Below are 23,988 nucleotides of genomic sequence, written 5' to 3'. Positions count from 1 at the left end.
AAAAATATAGTTCGTTACCTAAAGTGGAGGAACGGGCTCAAAGCACCTTATAAAACATTTTTATTTCTATTATGTTTGTGCACATGTGTGCCAGTGCCTGAAGAGGCCGGAGGTGTCAGATCCCTTGGACTGGAGTTGCAGGCAGTTGTGAGACACTGGACATGGGTACCAGGAGCCCAACTCTTGGGTCCTGTGGAAGAGCAAGAAGCTCTTAACTGCTGGGCCGTCTCTCCAGCCCTCGTATACGTTGTTAATGTAGTCTCTGAAACTACGTGGTTTAAAAGACATTTGGGGTAGGTTGGGTTTTTAAAATTACATTTAGTCTTTGTGTCTGTGTGTCTGTGTAGGACAGTCACTTTCCCCCTTCCTCCAGGTGGGGCTTGGGGATGGAATTCAGGTTCTCGGGTGTGGTGACAAGTGCCTTTGCCCACTTAAGTCATCTCACAGGCCTTGGATCTTGGCTTTTGAGTCAGGGTCTCATGTAGGTCCGGCTGGCCTAGAACTGACTGCAGCTCACTGGCTTGCTGTGTCGCCCCCCCCACACACACACTGTTCTCCCTCCCCCCAACCCTCACACCAATGCACATAAAATAAAATTAAATGAATTATGTAAAGAAAAAAAAAGAAAGAAAGAAAAGCTGGTTCACGATTTGGGGATCTTATGGGTGCAAGCCTGGAGACAACAAAGACAACAGCCGAGGTGTTGGGGTGAAGAGACGACGGCTCAGGGGTTAGGAGCAGGCTGGGCGCTTGCAGAGAGGACTTAGGATTGGTTCCCTGCACTTACCCTGAGTGGCTCACGACCACCTGTAACTCCAGCTCCTGAAGATCAAACGGCTTCTCCTTAGTCACTACACACACACACACACACACACACACACACACACACACACGCACGCACGCACCAGGAGATCAAAGGCCTTCTCCTTAGTCACTACACACATGTGCACACGCACACACATACACACACACACACACACACACACACACACACACACACACACACCAGGAGATCAAACGGCTTCTCCTTAGTCACACACACACCTGCACACGCACGCACATACACACACACACACACACACACACACACATACACACACACACACACGCACACACGCACCAGGAGATCAAACGCCTTCTCCTTAGTCACTACACACACTCGCACACACACGCACATATACACACACACACCCCGCAGTCGCATAAGTAAAATTTAAAAGAAGAAAAAAAAGCAAAGGTCTTACATGCTTGAGTCTTAGGCAGGATTCATTGCTATTTTATTTTATTTCTTCTCCCTTTAAACATTTACATCCTGTGGTTTTTGAGGCAGGGTCTCCTGTAGCCCAGGCTGCTCTCAAACTCGCTATGTAGCTAAGGATGACCTTGAACTCTTGATCCTCTGTCTTCTGCCTCCCAAGAGCTGGGATGCAGGACTCGGGACACCACACTCTCTTTCCCTGTCACACTGTGCAGCCCTGGAACTCACTCTGTGTAGACAGAGGCTGGCCTCTGCCTCCTGAGTGCTGGGATTAAGGGCGGTTGCCACCAGGCCCGGCTCACATCTGAAATTTTTTTACAAAAAGCGCTTTTGTGCCAACTTTGAGCACCTGAGTAGAAACCAACACTTGCTCTGCCAACACAGGCCCCTCCTGTCAGCAAGGTGGCAACGCCTTCCAAGACACACATGCCCTTTCACCTCCTCAGGGAGCCGCAGGGAGGACAGCACATCTGTGGGAAGCGCCAGGCGGCCCAGCACACTTTACCACTTTGCTTGGTCCTATCTGGGTGCCGGGGTTATCAAAACCAAGTCTTCAGGCTTGGTTCCGGGTGCCTCTCCTCACCGAGCCTTCTAGTCAGCCCTTTCCCTCATTTCCCATAAACACTGACTCTGCTCCATGCCGTCTGGTCCTGAGAGTCTTTTCTGCAGTGAAGTCAAGGCTAAGGGACTTCCTCAAGTGGCGGGCATTGGATCCTAGGCTGTGTCTTCTGCCACACACGTCAAAGCCACAAACTAGATCTGTTCCTCCAGAAATTGCACTTGTCGACTGAAGTTCTCCAACACTGAAAAAAAAAAAGCCACATCCCCTATGTTAAAGATTCTCTGAGGCTGATGGACCGACCGACTGTCTTCACGATTGTTGCTGATCCAGTACCGGATCATCCAAAGCTGTCTTTAGCCCCCTCAGAACAGCCATTCCTTGCCCACGTCTGGGTCTAATCTAATGTCTCTTTTGCCATCACGTGGGAACCTCCTGTCTTTACAAATCGCCCATCTGTGCCAACCCCAAAGGCAAGGAATGCTGTCGGACAGCATCAGGCATCTGCTGCTGACACCTTGCTCTTGCCATCCCCGGTCCCTGGTCCTCGCTGGCCTACTTACTCCTTGCTGTGGTAGATGACACCACCACGATCGATCGGAAACAACTTGGGAAGGAAGAAGGTTTATTTCGGTTTACAGGTTACAGGGCAGCATGGAGGGAAACCAAGGCAGGAACTCAAGAGAGGAGCTTGAAGCAGAGCCACGGAGGCATGCTGCTTAATGCAGAGAGGGTCTTTTTGGGGCTGGAGAGATGGCTTGGCGGTTAAGGGCACTGTCTGCACTTCCAAAGGTCCTGAGTTCAATTCCCAGAAACCACATGGTGGCTCACAGCCATCTATAATGAGATCTGGTGCCCTCTTCTGGTGTGCAGGTGTATATGCAGGCAGAGCACTGTGTACATAATAAATAAAATTTTTTTTTTTAGAGAGAATCTCTTGTGTATTGTCTGAAGGCATCACCGCTCCATAGAAAGCTGACGGCCTATTAGCTGAGGCAGGAAACAGGAAGTGGGAGCTCCGGCAGAGAGAGAGATGAACTCTGAGATACAGGCAGAGAAGAAAATCTCCCCAGACTCTGAGAAACATGGACGCATGAAACCAGCCATGTGGCACACACAGAATAGGCTAAAGAGGCAAAAGTAAGTTATGAGCTAGATGAGGAATAAGGCAAAGGGTATGACCATTTATTTATCGTGAATAAAGTCTCAAGAGTCGTTATTTTGGGAACTGGGGCATGGGAGGGGAAGCCATGGTTATTAAGGTTACAACTTACCATCTGATTCTCTGGGTCACATTCCTGCATAGGGACAGTACCGCCCACAGTGGACTGGGTTCTATATCCACCAGCATTCAAGAGAATGCCTATAGAATAGACATGGCTATAGGGCAATCTAATGAAGGCCATACCTTAAGTGAGGTTCGCTTTACCAGGATGTATCAAACTGACAAGCGAGATCAGCCATTACTGGTGCCTACCCGATGCACCACACATCCCTGGCTGGCCTGGAATTCACTATGGAGGTCCGGCTGGCCTGGAGCTCAGAGAGATCCCTCTGCCTCTGCCTCCCGAGTGCTGGGACTAAAGACGTGTGCCCCACACCTGGCCTGGAACCCTTTCGTTGGAACACCAAGCTGAATCCATGATCCCAAGACAAGGCCACTCAGAGTGGGCTCCAGAATCACAGAGTGGGCTCTGTGAAATGAGATTGTGTTTTTTCTTTTTCTTTCTTTCTTTCTTTCTTTCTTTCTTTCTTTCTTTCTTTCTCTCTCTCTCTTTTTGGGTGTTTTTGAGACAGGGTTTCTCTGTGTAGCCCTGGCTGTCCTAGACTCACTTTGTAGACCAGGTTGGCCTCGAACTCACAGCGATCCACCTGCCTCTGCCTCCTGAGTGCTGGGATTAAAGGCAACTGCCACCATGCCCATCTCTGTTGGGTCTGCATGTACACTAGAAGAGGGCACTAGATCACATTATAGATAGTTGTGAGCCACCATGTGGTTGCTGGGAGTTGAACTCAGGACCTCTGGAAGTGCAACCAGTGCTCTTAACCTCTGAGCCATCTCTCCAGCCCCAAAAATACTTATATATTCGCTACCATCTGGCCTTTTCCTCCTCTGCCTCCCTGCTTATTACAACTTCCATCCTACTTCAGAAACTCTGAGCATTCAGCCACAAAGACTGATGGTTTGAGCCTGGCTCTGTGGCGCACGCCTGTAATCCCAGCACTCTGGGAGGCAGAGCCAAGCAGATGATCTCTGTGAGTTCAAGGCCAGCCTGGTCCACAAAGTGTGTCCAGGACAGCCAGGGCAACAAAAGGAGAAACCCTGTCTCGAAAACAAAACCAAAGCCAAAACCCAACAGGAAAGAGAGAGAGAGAGAGAGAGAGAGAGAGAGAGAGAGAGAGAGAGAGAGAGAGAGAGATGGTTTGAGGCACTTCTGGCTTAAGAGGTGACTCAGCAGGTGAAGGTGTTTGCAACCAAGCCTGGTGACCTGGATTCGATTCCCAGGACCCACATGATGAAAAGGAACAATCAATTCTGGCAAATTAACTTTCAGTCTGCAGAAATTCCTTTTCCCAAGTTCTGACAATGAGACAAAAGCCAGCATTCCACTGGGGACTTAGGAAGCCAGTTCTGTTCTGGGTTACATAGGATGAAAAAAAAAAAAGCCACTGCAGCGTGAATTCAGGCTTCTCCACAGCAGGGGTATCAGCCTGTGAAGGACTGAGCACCAACAGCTTTCTCGAAGTTTCTTTTTCTTTCTTTCTTTCTTTCTTTCTTTCTTTTTTTTTTTTTTTGTTTTGTTTTGTTTTTGTTTTGGGGGGGGCGAGGTTGTTTTGTTTTGTTGTTTTTCAAGACAGAGTTTCTCTGTGTATCCCTGGCTGTCCTGGACTTGTAGATCAGGCTGGTCTCGAACTCACAGCGATCCACCTGCCTCTGCCTCGGGAGTGCTGAGATTAAAAGGCATGCGCTATCGCCGCCGCTGCCACTGCTGCCACTGCCGCTGCCACCAAGCAGCCACTGCCGCTGCCACTGCCACCACCACTGCCTGGCTCTAGAAGCTCTTTTTATTGTTGCATAAAAAGGCACCTTCGGCAAGGCAATCTCCACACACCAAAAAGACCTCTTATCTGATCTAGAGGCTGTTTTGAAAGACCCGGATGCCTAAGGTAGTTCTCAACCATATGAGACTTCCTATTTTACCAGCTATGGCTTGAGACTGACACATGCAAAAGCTCCCAGAACCCTTCAAAAGGACAACCCCATAAAACCCCAGGCAGCAGTCAGTGACAGAAAGGCGACCTCAAAGCTTAGGGGCCACCACTCCAGATCCATGCCAGATGCAAGGGGTCTCCTACAAGCTTCCCCCTCTCCTCCCCCCAGTGCCCGGTCCCTGGTAACCACGAAGAATTTCTCCCTTTCACTTCTCCTTGCTTCCCCTAAATGAAATAAACTTTTATGAACTTTTCCCTCCTCGCCCAGGGAGTGGCTACTTGTGTTTCTTTAGAGCACCCTTCACATTCCTCAGCCTCTGACCTCCGGCTGCTCGCCGAGGCCATACTCACACCCGCATGAAATGTACACACAATAAATAACATGCAACTTACTTTTTTTTTTTTTTTTTTTTTTTTGGTTTTTCGAGACAGGGTCTCTCTGTGTAGCCTTGGCTGTCCTGGACTTGCTTTGTAGACCAGGCTGGCCTCGAACTCACAGTGATGCACCTGCCTCTGCCTCCCGAGTGCTGGGATTAAAGGCATGAGCCACCACTGCCGGGCTACGATATATTTCTTTACTTTTCGAAGAAGCACTTTTGTCCACCCCAGCAGGCTAGAGACTTCAGGGAGAACACCGTAGCACTTGCTGCATACAGCAGGAAGCTCTAGAAAGAAGCCTGATCAGCACACACTGCACGCGCACACACACACACACACATACACACACACATACACACACACACATACACACACACATATACACACACACAGACACACACAGACACAAACACATGCACACACACACATACACACACACACATACACACACACATATACACACACACACACATACACACACACAGACACAAACACATGCACACACACACATACACACACACATATACACACACATACACACACAGACACAAACACATACACACACACATACACACACATACACACACACATATACACATACACACATGCACACACACAGACACAAACACATGCACACACACATATACACACACACACATACACACATACACATATACACACACACAGACACAAACACACACATGTAACCACGCTACGTACAAAAACACATATGCGTTCTGGCATACACAGACTACATACATAATACATACACTCAAACACATTTTACACACAACATACACTACATACATTATAGTACACACACAAACTCATACACACATACATGGAGGCACACATACTACATACATAAGTAGACTGAAAATAGTTTTAGAATCTATCAAAATTGGGAACAGATGTTTTAAAAAAAAAAAAAAAAGAAAGAAAAAGAAAAACAGAAAAACCTAAACGTGACCTGCACCTGTAATCCCAGCACTCAGCAGGCAGAGGCAGGCGGATCGCTGTGAGTTCGAGGCCAGCCTGGTCTACAAAGCGAGTCCAGGACAGCCAAGGCTCCACAGAGAAAACCAGTCTTGAAACACCCGCCCCTCCCCCAAAAATGTAAAGGTTGGTATCAGCTTCCCCAGGAATCTGAAATTTCCACCTTTTTCTTTCACTTCAGGAAGCTGACAAGTTGTGTGTGTGTGTGTGTGTGTGTGTGTGTGTGTGTGTGTGTGTGTGTAAGAGGTTGGCCAGAAAGAAAGAACAGAGATTCAAAGCCAGAACAGCTTTTGCGTGAGAAAGGTCTAGAGGCACTGTGTCCTGGAGTAGTCCCTTGGCGAGAAAGGAGAAGGAACTGGAATATTTTCCTTTTGGTGGTGGCGAGGGGGAGGGGCGGTTTCAAGACAGCGTTTCCCTGCGTAGCTTTGGCCATCCAGGAACTCTCTCAGTAGGTCAGGCTGGCTTCCAGCTCACCAAGACGGTCTGTGTCACAGCAATGGGGAGGCCTGACGTAAGGGGAACCCCACCGCGTCATGACAGCATGGTCAAAGGAGTGGCCACAGGCGCCCAGTGTGGAAATGCCTCAGAAGGATTCAAGAAAATCCAAAGATTTCCAGGAGACCTGGAGCCATTCAGAAATTAATTCAGACCCCAGAGTGGACCTGGGGTGTGGGGGGGGGGGCGGGGAGGGGGGGAGGCGCACACCTGTCATTCCTACACTCAGACGTGAGGGCCGGAAATCAGGAGTTCAAGGTTTGCCTAGAACTGTGGTTCTCAACCCCAACAGAGATGCCGCGTATATTAGATATTTACATTATGATTTACGACGGTAGCAAAATTACATTTATAAGTAGTAATAAACATTCTATGTTTGGGGGGGGGGGTCACCGCAGCATGTGGAACTGTATCAAAGGCTCGCAGCGTTAGGAAAGCTGAGAGCGACTGGCTTAGAATATTCAGTCTGAAGACCAGCCTATTTATTCCTTTTTGAGACAGGGTTTCACCGTCGCCTTGGCTGGCCTGGAACTCTCTATGTGGACCAGGCTGACACAGAACTCACACATCTGCCTGCCTTCCAGAGCGCTGGGATTAAAGACTCTCCAAATCTAGCTACACCCCCTCCCCCTCCCCAATTATTATTAATTAAAAAAAAAAAAAGAATAAAGAAAGAAAAGCCGGGATGACCTCATAAGGTCCAGGCTGGCCTCAAAGTCGCTAATGTAGTAGGAGACTTTGAACTTCTTCTCATCCTCCTGCCTCAGTGTCCCTCCCCGCCCAAGTCCTGAGACAGCAGCTTTACCTAACAGCAAGTGTCTGTGTGGGGACCCCAAGCATCCAGGCCAGCTACGGAGGAGCGAGGAACGTTTTTTTCTTCCCCTCCCCCCGCCTCCACCCCGCTTTCTTTTTCCCCTTCTACGTTACTGTTGGTTGGGACAAGGTCCCACTTTAGCCCAGACCCACCTGATGTGGCCCACTCTCAGACCCACAGCGGGTCCTGCAGCTGCAAGCTTCGGGAGTGCTGGACCTTGAGACCCGGTCTCTTTACCCTTTCCACCCCGGTCACCCCAACTTGGGGCAGGTCTGACCGCGCCTGCGCAAGAGGCGTGCCAACTCTCCCGCGCAGCCGGGACTCCAGCAGTCCGCTCCCGGCTCTTAGAGAGACCAGACGCTTCCGCGGAGCTGCCGGGATCCCTGTGGACCGAGAAGACTACCGCCTCCACCCCCGAACCGCATGGCCCACTCCACCCGTCCTTTCCTGTCGCGGGTGTCATGGATGCTGCTGTCGCTGTCGCTGCTGCTGTTCTGCTGCACGCCTCGAAGAACGAGTGAGTAGCGCCCGGGTCCCCGCGGTGGCCCCGCTCGGACGCACCCCAGGGGGACACCCCCCCCCACCCAAAGCCTCCCAATCTCTTCCTCCCGTCCCAAAGTCCTAAATCTGGATTCTGGCGTAGAGATTCCTAAATCCGGATTCCAGAAAAGAAAAAAAAAAATCGTGTATGATTGATGTTTCACACTGGCCGTCCTAGTATCCCGGAGGATACAAGAGAATTGCCCTCAGTTCCAGGGTAGCCTAGGCTCCGGACTAAGACCCCGACATCGCCCCCCCCCCCGCCCGCTCTCCGCACCCCGCTCCCACGCCAAACACGAGCACACAGACACTAAATAATTTTTTGAAGTTATGAAATAAGTAGCAATATGCATTCCGAGGCGAGGGAGGAAAAAAAAAACATTCCAGGGTGATTTCAAGCCGGGCAACCTTCGCTTCCGCGGCCCCACCCTCCTCGCCAGCAGGCTCCACTTGATGCAACTTTGGTTCATTCCTTCAGTGGGTCGGCCTTTATGTTTGCTGAGTTGGGAGACTGAAGCCAGCCTCTCACGGATGCGGGGGGCGGGGAAGGGGGCCCGCGGGGGTGTTCTAATGCAGAGTTGAGCACCTCCCGGTGCGTGCCCTTTACGCATACCTATGCAGGAGCTCTGGGCTTAATGGTGCCCGGTGACTCATTGATGGGCTCCGTTGTTTCGTTTCAGAGTGGACCGGCAGCATTCTCTCTCTCACACACACACACACACACAGAGAGAGAGAGAGAGAGAGAGAGAGAGAGAGAGGGAAGGGAGGGAGAGAGGGGGAGAGAGAGAGAGAGAGAGAGAGAGAGAGAGAGAGAGAGAGAGAGAGAGAGCACAAGCGAGAGAGAGCACGAGCGCACGCAGGCCTGTAATCTCAGCCAGCACTCAGGAAGCAGAGGCAGGTGGAAGGCCGGCCTGGTGTAGAGCGAGTTCTAGGGCAACCAAGGCCACATTTCCAGTGACCTCAAGACCTATAGTGGTCCAAGCCTATAGTCCTGTACTAAGATTTGTGAGGCAGGAGGATCTCAAGTTTGAGTGTATCCTGAGCTATGTACAAGAGACTCTCCCTAAAAAGCAAGCATCTGAAGCTGGGTACCGTTATGGCGTACTTAACCTAGCATGCTCCGAGTTCGCGGCATCCCAGCAGCACCTACACGAGGCGTGCCCAGCATCCCAGCACTCCGTAGGTAAAGGCGGGGAGAATCAGAGAAGCTCGGGGTCATTATTAGTGAGTTTGAGGACAGCCTCGGATAACTAAATAGAAAGACTTCTCGTAAATCCACTGGGAGGACCGTCCATGGCCGTTAGCATCTGTGCTAGAGATTCCATTCTGCGGGTGCAGAAGCTGAGGCTGCAAGTACAGTGCAACCCCCGTGCAGGTGGGCGCCCACGGCTCACCTCGGCGCCACCGCGGCAGGGCTTGGGGTTCCAGAACTATTGTCCCTGCCATCAGAAATGCCTCACGCTATAGTCACTAATGTCGAGGACCTACTGTGTGTTAGGCTAAAGACAGAGTCTCACATAGGGCCTAGTGGAGTGACTATGAATGGCCCAGGTTCAAATCCCACCTTGTCATCTTACGCCTGTGTGATTTCCCCCAGCAAGTTCTTCTATGCCTCCATTACCCCATTTATACGTGGTGCGCCCGGCCCAGGCATGATGGCGCACGCCTTTAATCCCAGCACTCGGGAGGCAGAGGCAGGGGGGATTGTTGTGAGTTCGAGGCCAGCCTGACCTACAAAGCTAAGGACAGCCAAGGCTACACAGAGAGACCCTGTCTCAAAAAACAAACAAACAAACAAATAAAAATCATGGAACTTAGGAGGCAGAGGCAAGCAGATCTGTGAGTTCCAGGCCAGCTTGGTCTATACACTGAAACCCTGGCAATAGAAACAACAACAAGCCAGGCAGTGGTGGTGCACGCCTTTAATCCCAGCGCTCGGGAGGCAGAGGCAGGCGTATCGCTGTGAGTTCGAGGCCAGCCCGGTCTACAGAGGGAGTTCCAGGACAGCCAAGGCTGTTACACAGAGAAACCCTGTCTTGAAGAAACACACACATACACACACACACACACACACAAAACAAAACAAAAAAAGTAACAACAACAGTACTACTACTACTAATAGTAATAAATAATTTTACTTTATAACAATGATGATTTTGGTTTGGTTTGGTTTGTGGTTTTTTTTTTTTCTTCTTCTTCTTCTTCTTCGAGACACGGTTTCTCTGTGTAGTCTTGGCTGTCCTGGACTCTTTTTGTAGACCAGGCTGGCCTCGAACTCATAGTGATCCGCCTGCCTCTGCCTCTCGAGTGCTGGGATTAAAGGCGTGCGCCACCATGCCCGGCTATGATTATTATTATCATAAGTAAAATAAGGGGCTGGCTGAAGAGATGGCTCATCAGTTAAGAGCATTGGCTGCTTTTTTTTCCCCCCTTGAGACAGGGTTTCTCTGTGTAGCCTTGGCTGTCCTGGCCACACTTTGTAGACCAAGCTGGCATCAAACTCACATCAATCCACCTGCCTCTGCCTCCCGAGTGCTGGGATTAAAGGCGTGCGCCACCACCGCCCGGTGCGCGCCACCTGCATAAACTTGAATAAACCCATATTTAAAATAAATGAATTTAAGTGAATTAATAACGCCTCTGGTTTTCCAGGTGCCATCGTCACTGTGCAGGTGCTATCCAATGTGACTGGCTTCTTGGGCGAGTCTGTAGACTTGTCCTGTAGCCTGGCTTCTGATAATAATACGAAAATCTCCCAGATAACGTGGATGAGGGTGATGCCAGATGGAAACAGCCGTCGCGTTGCCGTCTTCAACCCCACGAAGGGGCCCAGCATCACCGAGTCAGAGAGGGTGAGGTTCTTGTCCGCCAAGCTGCACGAGGATCTGAGAAACGGGTCTCTGTCCATCTCGCACTTGCGTGCTGAAGATGAAGGCAGTTATGAGTGTCACTTTACCACATTCCCCACGGGAAGCAAAGGCGACTCTGTCCGGCTACAGGTGCTTGGTAAGTGTTGGGGTGAGGAGAAGGAACCCCCGGGGCGCCGGGGGAGCATGGAGCTTAGGCAAAGCAAGTTGATGCCCTTGGGACCATGACGCATCCTCCATTTGTTCAGACCCGGTGTGGGAGAAGTCTGTCAGAGGATCCAGGCAGGAGCTCATGTAGCCCAGGCTAGCCTTCCACTTGCTAGGTAGCTGTGGAGGACCGTGACCTGTAGACGTTGCACCTCAGTCCCCGACTCTACCTTTTTGATATGTGGTCTCCCTGTGTAACCCTGGCTGACCTGGAACCAAGCTGGCCTCACAGTTGCAGCTATTCTCCTGCCTCTGCCTTCTAAGGGAGTGCACCATCACACCTGGCTATCCCTTCCTTTTTTAAATCAAATAATATTTATGGATCTATGTACCAAAGAGCGTTAAATTATATATAATTTATATATATATATATATATATATATATATATATATAAACACACATATGTATATATACACACACACATATACATATATATAGTATATATAGTAGAAATATATACATAAATATAATATATATGCAGAGGACTCTGTAAGAGTGTGTTGGAGCCCCTGGAACTGGAGTTAGAGACAGTGGTAAGCTATCATGTGGGTGCTGGTACTTGAACCTGGGTCCTCGAGAAGATCTTGCAATGCTCTTAACCACTGAGCTATCATCTCTCCAGCCCCTCCTAAAAGCCGTTCTGGCAGCTTGACCTGTGTATCTCTTTGGCATATAGACTTGTCTGCATTACCTGGCTCTTCAGGAACTGACCTGAGGTTTTATTTAATACTTTTCCATTATATTTTATTTATTCATATGCCTGTGCACATGGGTCATTGTGGTGCCTGAGACAGTCAGAGGACGAAGGTAAAGGAGTTGTCCCTCTACCATGTGAGGCCCAGGGGATCGAACTCAGGCTGTAAGGCTTGGCAGCAAGCACCTATAGCCACTGAGCCATCTTGCTGGCCGAGAGCTAGGATATCAAAGTGGCCATCTCAGACCCTTAAACTGGCCCCCTCCAACACCAAGCATAGCAAGTAGCACATGCCTGCATTTCCACTACAAAGGAGCCAGAAGCTAGAGGTTCATAACCTCCAGGCCAACCTTGGCTATATAGTGAGAGCTCATCCTTTTTTTTTTTTTTTTTTTTTTTTTTTTTTTTTTTGGTTTTTTGAGACAGGGTTTCTCTGTGTAGCCTTGACTGTCCTGGACTGACTTTGTAGTCCCCGAACTCGAACTCACAGTGATCCACCTGCCTCCCCGAGTGCTAGAATTAAAGGCATCCGCCATCAACCCGCCATCAACCTGGCTTGAGATCTCATCTTTAAAGGAAGGGGGCGGGGCGGGGCGGGGCGGGGCTTGCTTCTTACCGCTTGCGGAGCTGCCTGTGGACCAAGCCTGGTAATGGTTCTTGCAGCCCGACCTAAGAACACCGCAGAGGTCCTAAAGCCCAACACCACCTCGAGGCTGCAGGATGTGGCTAAATGCGTCTCCAGCGGTGGTCGCCCTCCGGCACGGATCACTTGGTCCTCGCCTGTGAACGGAACCATCCGTGAAATTCAGAAAGAAGGGCCCGAGCCGGGCACTACGACAGTCATCAGCTCCATCGCCATGGAACCCACGAGCCAGGAAGAGAGCATGAACATCATCTGCAGGGTGGAGCATCAGACCCTCCGGGAGCCTGACTCGCTGAGTTTGACCTTCTTCCCAAACTGTGAGTGTGTGTGTGTGTGTGTGTGTGTGTGCGCGCGCGCGCGCGCGCGCGCATGCCCAGGCACTCCATAGACCTCAGGCTGTGGGGCGCTGTCACTCTCTCTGCCACATGGACTCCCTAACTTTTTCTACCCTGGTTCTCAAAGGCACCCACTGTTTCCCCAACATGGCCCGCCTCCCCAATATTGTCTGACTGCTCTGCCCATCCACATTTCACTGTCCCAAACATGGGCTGGCTAAGTGGACCCCGCCCCAGAGTTTGACACTGAATCCCCGGTTCGAGGTCTCATGATCCTCCTTAGTCTACACCGCCTGGCACTGTCTACACTGGTTCATCTCTGGGCTGCCTGTCCCCCTCCCTCTCCGAATCAGCACACATAATTAGTGGCGTTTTATGGATGGAGCTCACACTCCGAGGACCCAGGGTCACCTCCTCTAGCTGCCCAGACACCTTCTTGACAGCGACACCCACAGATTTACAACACAGACAGAGCCAGAGAGACCAACGAACAGAAATAAGACATAGCAAACCTTGACTGTTTCCGAGTTTTCTTCTTTTCTTTTTTTTTTTTTCTTGTGTGTGTGTTTTGTTTTTTTGTTTTTTTGTTTTTTCGAGACAGGGTTTCTCTGTGTTACCTTGGCTGTCCTGGACTTGCTTTGTAGACCAGGCTGGCCTTGAACTCACAGCGATCCGCCTGCCTCTGCCTCCCGAGTGCTGGGATTAAAGGCGTGTTTTGTTAGATTTTTTTTGAGACAGGATTTCTCTGTGTGTAGCCCTGGCTGTTCTGGACTCACTTGGTAGACCAGGCTGGCCTCGAACTCACAGCGATCCGCCTGCCTCTGCCTCCCAAGTGCTGGGATTAAAGGCGTGCGCCACCGTGCCCGGCCTGTCTTACTAGCTTTATCTTACTATTGTCTCCTAGTGTATCTTTAGGGCTGGCTCCCCTAGGAATGGGCTAACCCCTTATTCAATACCATCTACCCTTCCGTTCCACACCTTGTCGATCCCAAGCTCGTCGGCAGTGTCAACACAACATCCCTTCTCAGGGGACAAGTTGAAAGGGGGACTCTTCCAGTGTAGCCCAGGCTGCAATCTCATGATCCGCCTGCCTCAGCCTCCCAGGTGCTGTGATTAACGCCCACCCGGCTCCTATACAGGCTCTTGAGGCATTTTGCACGCCTTCCAAGCCAGGGCCTGCTCCAGGAAACGTCAGTTAAAGGAAGGACCTGGGAAGTCCCCTTTGTGTGTCCCCCTGACTAAGGGAAGCCCAGACCTAACCATCATGGGCCGATTCCTGAAGCCTCTAAGCTGACTCCTGCTTTGAGGTGGGGGGGGGTGGGGGGAGGGGGGGGGATAAGGGGTGTCCCTCAGGCACTGCCCAGGTCTCGGCTTCAGCGTCCGCGTGTCCATTCTCTCTAGACCCACCCAAGGTGTCCATCTCTGGCTATGACAACTTGCACTCCGGCCTCACTGACGTGGTCCTGACCTGTGAAGGTCGCAGCAGACCAGAGCCCATCAGCTATGAGTGGAGCACGTGAGTGACGGGGACCTAGAGCTAGCTCTGCAGGAGGAGGAGGGCTGGGGTCAGGACTCATACCTCTGGGAGAGGAGGGAGAACACAGGAGCAAAAAAAAAAAAAAAAAAGTAGAGTCAGGCGTAGTGGCGCACGCCTTTGATCCCAGCACTGGGGCAGCAAAGGCAAGTGGATCTCTGTGAGTTTCGAGGCCAGCCAGGACAGCCAAGGCTACACAGAGAAACCTTGTGTTGGGTTGGGAGGTGGGGGGGGGGGTGGGTACCAAAAGCCAATAGAATCATTCTATAGTTCCAGTAAAATGGTCACCTTGTGACTGTGACTGGGGTTTTTAAGGGATGGTTTGATCCAGGCCGTGGCCACACCAGCAGTCCTGGGATTTTTTTTCCCCCCACCCTTTGGGAATCCCCTTCCCTGTACACATGAAAGGTCACAAAGAGCTGGGACAATAGTTTAGTCCTGGCAAGCCCCTGAGTGAGCCCTCCAGGACGGAAGCAAATCAATGATGCCTGCATGCCTGCCGACCATCATCCCAAGCCACTTGGTCCCTGACTGCCCCGCCTCCTCTGCCCCCAGAGCTGCCAATCATCACGGGGCAGAGATGAGGAAGTCAGCCTCCAAATACAGCTGGAGGCTGAGATTATATGGAAGAAAGGGAAAGGGCATTGGAAGATGGCTCAGGAGGGAAAGTGCTTGCTGTATAAAGCATGATGAGCTGAGGCTAAGCCTCAGCCCCACATAAATGAAGACCACCCTCTCTCTCAGAGGAGAAAGGAAAAAAGGGGTGAAAGGGGTGATTATTTTTTCTCAGTGCAGGCTGGAATCCAGGGCCTCATAGATACTAGGAAAATACTTGACCACAGAGCCACACCCCCAGCCCCTCACTGGGGGATTCTAGGCAGGGGCTGTATCACTGAGCCACGCCCCCAGCCCCTCACTGGAGGATTCTAGGCAGGGGTTTTACCACTGAGCCACACCCCCAGCCCCTCCCTGGGGGATTCTAGGCAGGGGCTCTACCACTGAGCCACGCCCCCAGCCCCTCACTGGGGGATTCTAGGCAGGGGCTCTACCACTGAGCCACACCCCCAGCCCCTCACTGAGGGATTCTAAGCAGGGGCTCTACCACTGAGCGACATCCCCAGCCCCTCACTGGGGGATTCTAGGCAGGGGCTCTACCACTGAGCCACGCCCCCAGCCCCTCACTGGGGGATTCTAGGCGGGGGCTCTACCACTGAGCCACACCCCCAGCCCCTCACTGGGGGAGTCTAGACAAGTTCTGTGGCACCTGTCCAAATCTGTAAATAATTTTTTGCTTGGCTTCTTTCTTTTTTATGTTTGTTTGGTTTGGGGTTTGTTTTTAATTTGGTTTTGGTTTTGGTTTTGAGACAGGGTTTCTCTGTGTGGCCCTGGCTGTCCTGGACTCGCTTCGTAGACCAGGCTGGCCTCCAACTCATAGAGATATCTGCCTGCCTCTGCCTCCCAGAGTGCTGGGATTACAGGTGTGCGCCACCATGCACAGCAGGCTTCTTTCTTTATTTCAAAAATCATTTAGGTCAGCCATTCTAGAACTTTCAAACAGACCCATTAGTGTGTGTGTTCAACTATAGCCACCCACCTCCTTTGGTTAGTCTCACACACACACACACACACACACACACACACACACACATACACACACACACCTCCTCTTTTTTTCTCTGGTTCCCAACTGTCCCAGGGGGCGGTTTCCAGACTTTTCCCTCCATTTTCTAAGCATATCAATGTGCATAATTTCACAACCCTGTTTCTTCTAACATCTTGGTAAGAAAAATTTTCCAAAAATATGCAGTCATAGGAAATTTTTCAAATGAATGCTCAGGAGAAGAAGAAAAAAATCCAACCCAAGGATTCTCCCACTGATAATTCCATGCACCTCATTTGGCATTAAAAAAAAAAACTTATTACATTTATTCATTTATTTTGTGGGGCGTAGGCAGGCACTGCCACAGCGCACATCATGTGGAGGTCAGAGGACAGCAGTCAGTTCCCTCTCCTTTTCACTGTGTGTCCTGGGGACTGAACTCAGGGTATCAGGCTTGGTGGCAAGTGCTGCGACCTGTTTAGTCATCTCACTGGCCCCATTTTTGGCCTTTTGAGACAGGACTTATTGCTACTTTTCTGCCTTAGGTTCCCAAGTTCTGGGACTACAGATGTGGTTCAGGAACTGATGCCCCTTTTGCCTCTGCCTCCTGCCTGCTAGGATTTAGGATTCTTAGGGTCACCCTAGACTATATGTGTGTGTGTGTGTGTGTGTGTGTGTGTGTGTGTGTGTGTGTGTACATATATATATAGTTGTTGTTGTTTTTGTTTGTTTTTTGAGACAGGGTTTCTCTGTGTAGCCTTGGCTGTCCTAGACTCACTTTGTAGACCAGGCTGGCCTGGAACTCACAGTGATCCACCTGCCTCTGCCTCCCGGCCCCCTACCCATATTTTAATGTTGTTAGATGCTATACTATGTGTGTCAATCAATTATCTCACTAGTCCTTAGGGCCGGATGTGGCGGCGCACGCCTTTAATCACAGACGCCCCCACAGGCAGGCAGAGGCAAGTGAGTCTCTACGAGTTCAAAGGCCAGCCTGGTCTACAAAGCAGATCCTAGCCAGCCAGGACTACATGGTTTAAAAAAAAAAACCTGTGTAAAAACAAAGGGAACAAGTCCGTATTGTGGGATGAGGTGACCACCTTTATATTTAAACCATGCAAGTCCATGCCGTGGTGGTTAGTGGGCAGGACCCCGCTATCCAGGCTGTGGGTCCCCCACCCTCGTTTACCGGTTCTCAGTAAAAGGAAATGACATCAAGTTTTGGCAACCCTAGGACGGGTGCCTGACTCAGTGGTGGAGTACCTCTGAGTCATCTCGGTAGAATCTTCAGAAGGCCACACTTACACATCCTCCACTTTCCTGCCCGGATGATGTCTTCTCAGGGTTGGGCCCATCCACCAGCTCAGCTTGGAGCCATAGGTCTCTGTGTTTCTGACCTCTCTACTTCCGGGCCAAGCAAGAGAAAAACATTATAAAGAATGTCTGGAAAAGATAAAGCCTAAAGCCGGAGCGGGGCAGAATAGGGAAAATGAGCTGCTTTGCTGTAGTGGGATGGGATTGCGTCACCAGGTGCCTAAGCCCAGGCAGGGCTCTGAGCGTCGAGGAAGGGGCATTGTGGGTAGAGAGGGAATGGCTTTTGCAGATGCATTGCTGTCCATCAGTCACTGCTTCTGCAAAGGACTAAGTGAGGTGTTGGTGCCTGGAGCCCCAGGTCCCTGTGAATGCCCTCCTTGAAGCAAATGGGATGGCGAGTTACAGAGGCGGGGGTGGGAGGTGGGAGGGTGGGGGCGTGGGGGGGCTTTGCTTTGAGTGAGGCCTGGTACTGGTTCTGGGTTCGTGCGCGCCCTCTGGTGGCCGGGTGGGGAACAGCCAGAGGCGAAGACTTGATGCCAAAGCCTGGAACCAGAAAGCCACAGACAGATGCCGGCTTGCCAGCTGCTAGCCAGCATGTGGCCACAGCAGGTCTGTGTTCCCGCCGCACTGTGGGTGTTCTATCATCAGAGGCCACCTGCTAACTATCCCTTTCCCCCACCCCCACATCAGGACCACGGGTCCCCTGCCCACCTCCGCTGAGCCCCAGGGCAACCGGCTCCGAATCGCCACCTTGGATGGTCTCAATAACACCATCATTGTGTGCAATGTCACCAACGCCCTAGGGTCCAGGCAGGACCAAGTGACCATCCTATTTAAAGGTAAGCGCTGTCCTCAGAAAAGGAGGGGGGAGAGTACACAGGGTGGCCCCCAGGGATGGAATATGGCTGAGGATGATGGCAAATCAGAGGTCATAGACTTTACCAGCCCAAGCTGAGGAAGGCGTGGGATGCCTCTGACTCAGGGATTCAGGAAAACCTCTGCAAGTGTATTGGACATATTGGACATAGCTATACCAATTCCAACTGGGCAAAGTCAGACAGAAAGGGGAGTGGGGGGGGCGGGGGGGCAGGGGGCAGGGCAGGTGGCACAGAGATGGCGCAGCATATAAAGGTGCTTGCTGCCAAGCCTGATGATCTGAGTTCAATCCCTGGTCCACTCAGTAGAAGGAAAGACTTGACTTCCGCAAGATGTTTTCCGACCTCCACTTACCCACAATGATAGGCACATGAGCACACATAGGCAAACGCACGCATTTAAGCAATTGTAATATTTACTTGGAAAAAATAAGTTGCTGAGAGTGAGCTACAAGTAGGACTTGATCCAGGTGCTAGCCCAGGAATTTTTTTTTTTTTTTTTGGAATTTTTTTTTTAAACACCTTTTTTGGGGTTTTGTTGTTGTTGTTTGGTTGGTTTGTTTTTCTAGACAAGGTTTCTCTGTGTAGTCTTGGCTGTCCTAGACTCGCTTTGTAGACCAGGCTGGCCTCGAACTCACAGTGATCCACCTGCCCCTGCCTCCCGAGTGCCAGATTTAAAGGTGTGCGCCACCATGCCTGGCTTCTTTTTTTTTTTTTTTTTCTTTTTCTTTTTAACATCTTTTATCTCTGAAGCACACACCTCTCAGCACTTGGGAGGGCTGATGCAGAAGGATCAAGAGCCTGAAGGTCAGGAGCAAGGATGTAATTTGTTTGATAGAGTACTTATTTATTATGCAGGAAGCCCTGGTTCAAATCCCGGCACCTCATCTACCGGGTGCTGTGCCGCATGCCTGTAATCACAGTGCTTGAGGGGAGGGGGGGAGGGAAAATGGTCACACAAGGTTATTCTTGCCTACATAGCAAGTTTGAGGTTAGCCTGGGCTACACGAACCATTCCCCTCCCAATCCCAAAACAAACAACCAAACATCCAACTGTAGAAATCATAAAATGTAGGCCAGGCGTGGTGACGCACACCTTTAATCCCAGTACTTGGGAGGCAGAGGCGAGTGGATCTCTGAGTCCGAGGCTAGCCCGATCTACAAAGGGAAGTCAAGGACAGCCAGAGCTACCCTTTTTCTTTTTCTTTGTCTTGACAAAGGAAAAAAAAAATCATAGAATGTGATGAACGCCTGAACGCTATTATTGATTGAGGGAGACGTGAATCCCCCACAGGAAACTTGGGGCGTTGTTTCGGAGATGCACGAAAGCTTGGTAACTGTTATCGCTTGTTTGCCCATTTTCCAGAGAAACACGAGATACCCAAAGAACCAAGCTTAGGCACAGGGTCTATCATTGGCATCGTCGGATGCATCGCCATCCTCATTTCTATTATTGCAATTATAATAGTGTGCTGGAGACGACGAAGATGCAGTCGGGGTGAGTCTCTCCCTCAGTGCATTCCCACATACAGTTAGCAGAGCCACTGCAAAGGAGTCTCTGCTTTCTGCAGACTTGGTCCCAAACATACACAGGCATGTGTCCCTCTACGGTACACTCGGAGTTGTGTTGTTGTTGTTGTTGTTGTTGTTGTTGTTGTTGTTGTTTTGGGTTTGTTTTTTTTTTTCTGGTTTGGTTTGGTTTCAGTTTTTTGAGACAGGTTTTCTCTGTGTAGCCCTGGCTGTCCTGGAACTCGCTTTGTAGACCAGACTGGCCTCAGACTCAGAGGACGGCCTGCCTCTGCCTCCCCAAGTCCTAAGATAAAAGGAGTGTACCAGCTCTACCACTGAGCCACACCCCCAGCCCCTCACTTGGGGGATTCTGGGCAGGGGCTCTACCACTGAGCCACGCCCCCAGCCCCTCACTGGGGGATTCTAGACAGGGGCTCTACCACTGAGGCACGCCCCCAGCCCCTCACTGGGGGATTCTAGGCAGGGGCTCTACCACTGAGCCACACCCCCAGCCCCTCACTGGGGGATTCTAGGCAGGGGCTCTACCACTGAGCCACACCCCCAGCCCCTCACTGGGGGATTCTGGGCAGGGGCTCTACCACTGAGCCACGCCCCCAGCCCCTCACTGGGGGATTCTAGGCAGGGGCTCTACCACTGAGCCACACCCCCAGCCCCTCACTGGGGGATTCTAGGCAGGGGCTCTATCACTGAGCCACACCCCAGCCCCTCACTGGGAGATTCTAGGCAGGGGCTCTACCACTGAGCTACACCCTCAGCCCCTCACTGGGGGATTCTAGGCAGGGCTCTACCACTGAGCCATGCCCCAGCCCCTCACTGGGGGATTCTAGGCAGGGCTCTACCACTGAGCCACACCCCAGCCCCTCACTGGGGGATTCTAGGCAGGGGCTCTACCACTGAGCCACGCCCCCAGCCCCTCACTTTCCATAGACCACACTCTATCTAAGCACTAGCTCCGAATGCCCCTGTAGTCTGCACTGGGGCCTGTGCTGCATGAAGGAAGGGGTGTGCCTTAACTGACCAACCTGCCTGCTGAAGCCTCCCAGTTACAGCGTGACCAGTCCCTCATGCACTGCTTCATGACTGACTTTTTCCCTCAAACATGAAATAACCCTGGCTCCCGGAACACTCGCTGGTCACCTGAGTGCTGCCTCTTCCTCTACCCAACCCTCTTGGACCTCTAACAGAATGGCTCAAGCACCGCCTTCAGTCTCCCCGAGGCCAGTCTTGCTCAGTCCTCTTGGTCACTGTGTGGGGAATATGAGTGTCTCTTCCCCATGGTCTGTGAGCACAGAGGGCTTGGCAGGAACTGTCAGGGTCAAGGGTATCTATCCTCAGCTAAGTGGGACAGCCTGGGCTACATGAAACCTTGCCTCAAAAAAAAAACAAAAACAAAAACTCGGGGCTGGAGAGATGGCTCAGTGGGTAAGAACATTATCTATTCTCCCAGAGGTCCTGAGTTCAATTCCCAGCAACCACATGGTGGCTCACAGCCATCTATAGTGTGATCTGGCGCCCTCTTCTGGCCTGCAGATGCAGATAGAGTGCTCATACATAAAATAAATAAAATCTTAAAAACAAAACAACAACAAAAAAAACTCAAAATATACCAAGTGGCGGTAGCACATGTGTTTGATCCCAGCACTAGTAAGGCAGAGAGGTGGAGCTCTGTGAGTTCAAGGCCAGCCTGGTCTACAGAGTGAGTTCCAGGACAGCCAAGGCTACACAGAGAGACCCTGTCTTCAAGGGGAAGGGGCAGGGGAGGAGAAGCAGGGAAAGAGGATGAATGTATCAGGGTCTCAGTGATCCCTTCACACTCTGGTGACCGACCTTTCTCCTGCCAGGCTCTGCCTGCTGTGTTCCCATGACGTCCTGACAGCTTGCATTGAATCTAGACACTTCAACACATGGGCCTTTTGGAGTGACACGCGCAAGAGCCATACTTTTTTTTTTTTCCTTCTTCAAAGATTTATTTATTTATTATTATGTGTACAGTGCTCTGCCTGCATGTGCACCTGCAGGCCAGAAGAGGGCGCCAGATCTCATTATAGGTGGTTGTGAGCCACCATGTGGTTGCTGGGAATTAAACCCATGTCCTCTGCGTGAGCAGCCAGTGCTGTCAACCACTGAGCCATTTTCCACCCCCACCACCACCCTTTTTTTTGGGGGGGGGAGTGGGGTGGGACTGGGTCTCACATGGTCTAGTCTGACCTCAAATTCTTTTCTTTCTTTCTTTTTTGTTTTTTGTTTGTTTGTTTGTTTGTTTTTGTTTTTCGAGACAGGGTCTCTCTGTGTAGCCTTTGGCTGTCCTGGACTCACTTTGTAGACCAGGCTGGCCTCGAACTCACAGACATCCACCTGCCTCTGCCTCCCGAGTGCTGGGGTTAAAGGCGTGTGAGCCACCATGCCCAGCCCTGACCTCAAATTGTATATGTAGCCTAAGATTACCTTAAATTACCGGTCTACTTCTAAAGTGCGTGCGTGGCTCGTCTCTGCCTTGTGTCAGTGACGCCCTAGATGTCTTTTTCCCATGATTCCAGAGTCTCTTTCTTCCTGACAAGTTCTCTTGTTTCTCCAGGTCGTTTTTCGGAGCGGTCCAGGCCCAGAGAGGAAGATGTGAGTATGGAGAGGCCCAAGGGAGGAAGGCGTAGGGGTCTGAGTGGACCACCGACTCAGTTCTGGAACTTTCTCAAGAAAGGGGTCAGATAGTTGCAGGTGGCATCGACAGCCAGGTTTTCCCAGTCCCCGGCTTGTGGACCACTGGGAGGGAGTGGAAACTTCAGGAGATGGCACCCAGTGGGAGGAGGTTGGGTTCTTCTGAGAGTGTCCTTAGAGAGGGGATTCAGGGACCATGCACCAGATTTTTTTTTTGAGATCAGGCTACCCTATGAACTCAATGTCTAAGCTGGGTGGTGGTGGCTCACGCCTTTAATCCCAGCACTCGGGAGGCAGAGGCAGGCAGATTGATGTGAGTTTGAGGCCAGCCTGGTCTACAAAGCAAGTCCAGGACAATCAAGGCTACAACAGAGAGACCCTGTCTCAAAAAAAAAATTTAAATTAAATTAAAAAATGAACTCACTGTCTAGCCAAGGCTGGCCTTGAACTCTTGGTCCACATGCCTCTATCTCCCCCCCCTGCCCCCCCCCCCGTGCCCTGCCCCCTGACAGTGGGATTACAGGTGTGTGCCACTGCATCCATCTCTCTCTCTCTCTCTCTCTCTCTCTCTCTCTCTCTCTCAGTTTTTGGAACATCTCACTATGTAGCCTAGGCTAGCCTCTAACTCCAGAGAGTGCTGAGGTTCCAAGTCCCTGCCTACCTCTGCGGCCCCTTCCTACGGGCACTGCTTAGGGACTGAGCGGACCTGTTGAGCGCCTCCTCGCTCCACCAGGAAGATTGTTTTGTTGTTGTTTTTGTTTTTGTTTTTATTTAATTTTAATTTATGTGTGTTGGCGTGAGGGTGTCAGATCTTGGGGTTACAGACAGTTGTGAGCTGCCATGTGGGTGCTGGGAATTGAACCCCGGTCCTTTGGAAGAGCAGGCAGTGCCCTTAACCACTGAGCCACCTCTCCAGCCCAAGATTGTTTATTTAAAAGAGGCCCTGACTGAAGTTTGGTGCTTGATGTCCCCTGTGCAGGAATTCTCCTCTGTACCTCTGAACGGCAGCCTTAGAACCAAGGAGCCCGAGTCCCCAACAACTGGAACCCCAACTCCAATAGACGAAGAAGCATCTAAATAGACTGCCCCACCCAGTGTGGTGAATGTAGCAAGCTTTGGGGAGTTCTCCTCGATTGTCAAAAGGGACTCATGGAGCCCCGTGCGGGGGGGGGGGGGGGCTCAGACCTGTCATCCCAGCAAGTGTTGAGTCTATCCTGCGCTACAGAGTGAAGGCCCAGTCTGTACACAGCGAAGAAGTGAAGGAACAGACCTTGAGATGGTCGGAAACCGGAGGTCTTCCTTTGGACGAGATAAACCCTCTACCTCATGCTGACCATACAGAATGTTCTACGAGCTCAGAGACTCCGGCCACTGAGGTTGATTTGACTGCGGGGTGTCTCACTTTCAGTTGAGTCAATGGACAAAGGTCTGACTGTGTAGCTGAGGCTGGGCTCAAACTCACAGTGATCCGTCTGTCTCTACC

The 23,988-nt window shown here is 51.1% G+C and overlaps 1 protein-coding gene across 1 annotated transcript; it reads left to right on the top strand.

Moving 5' to 3' along the window:
* Positions 1 to 7,868: 7,868 nt before the first annotated feature.
* On the top strand, positions 7,869 to 23,586 carry LOC311591137 (poliovirus receptor homolog; the record flags this gene model as incomplete). Its single annotated transcript, XM_084770503.1, has 8 exons — positions 7,869 to 8,230; positions 10,906 to 11,259; positions 12,686 to 12,982; positions 14,402 to 14,516; positions 18,139 to 18,287; positions 19,690 to 19,821; positions 22,429 to 22,466; positions 23,485 to 23,586. The coding sequence occupies exons 1-8, from the start codon at positions 8,137 to 8,139 to the stop codon at positions 23,584 to 23,586; spliced, it is 1,281 nt and encodes a 426-aa protein (XP_084626629.1). The 5' UTR covers positions 7,869 to 8,136.
* Between the last annotated feature and the right edge of the window lie 402 nt (positions 23,587 to 23,988).

The sequence above is a fragment of the Acomys minous genome, assembly GCF_964271855.1.
Source record: "Acomys minous genome assembly, chromosome: 20".
NCBI lineage: Eukaryota > Metazoa > Chordata > Mammalia > Rodentia > Muridae > Acomys > Acomys minous.
The sequence above is the reverse complement of the archived record's forward strand: the minus strand, read 5'-3'. Positions and strand labels throughout refer to the sequence as shown.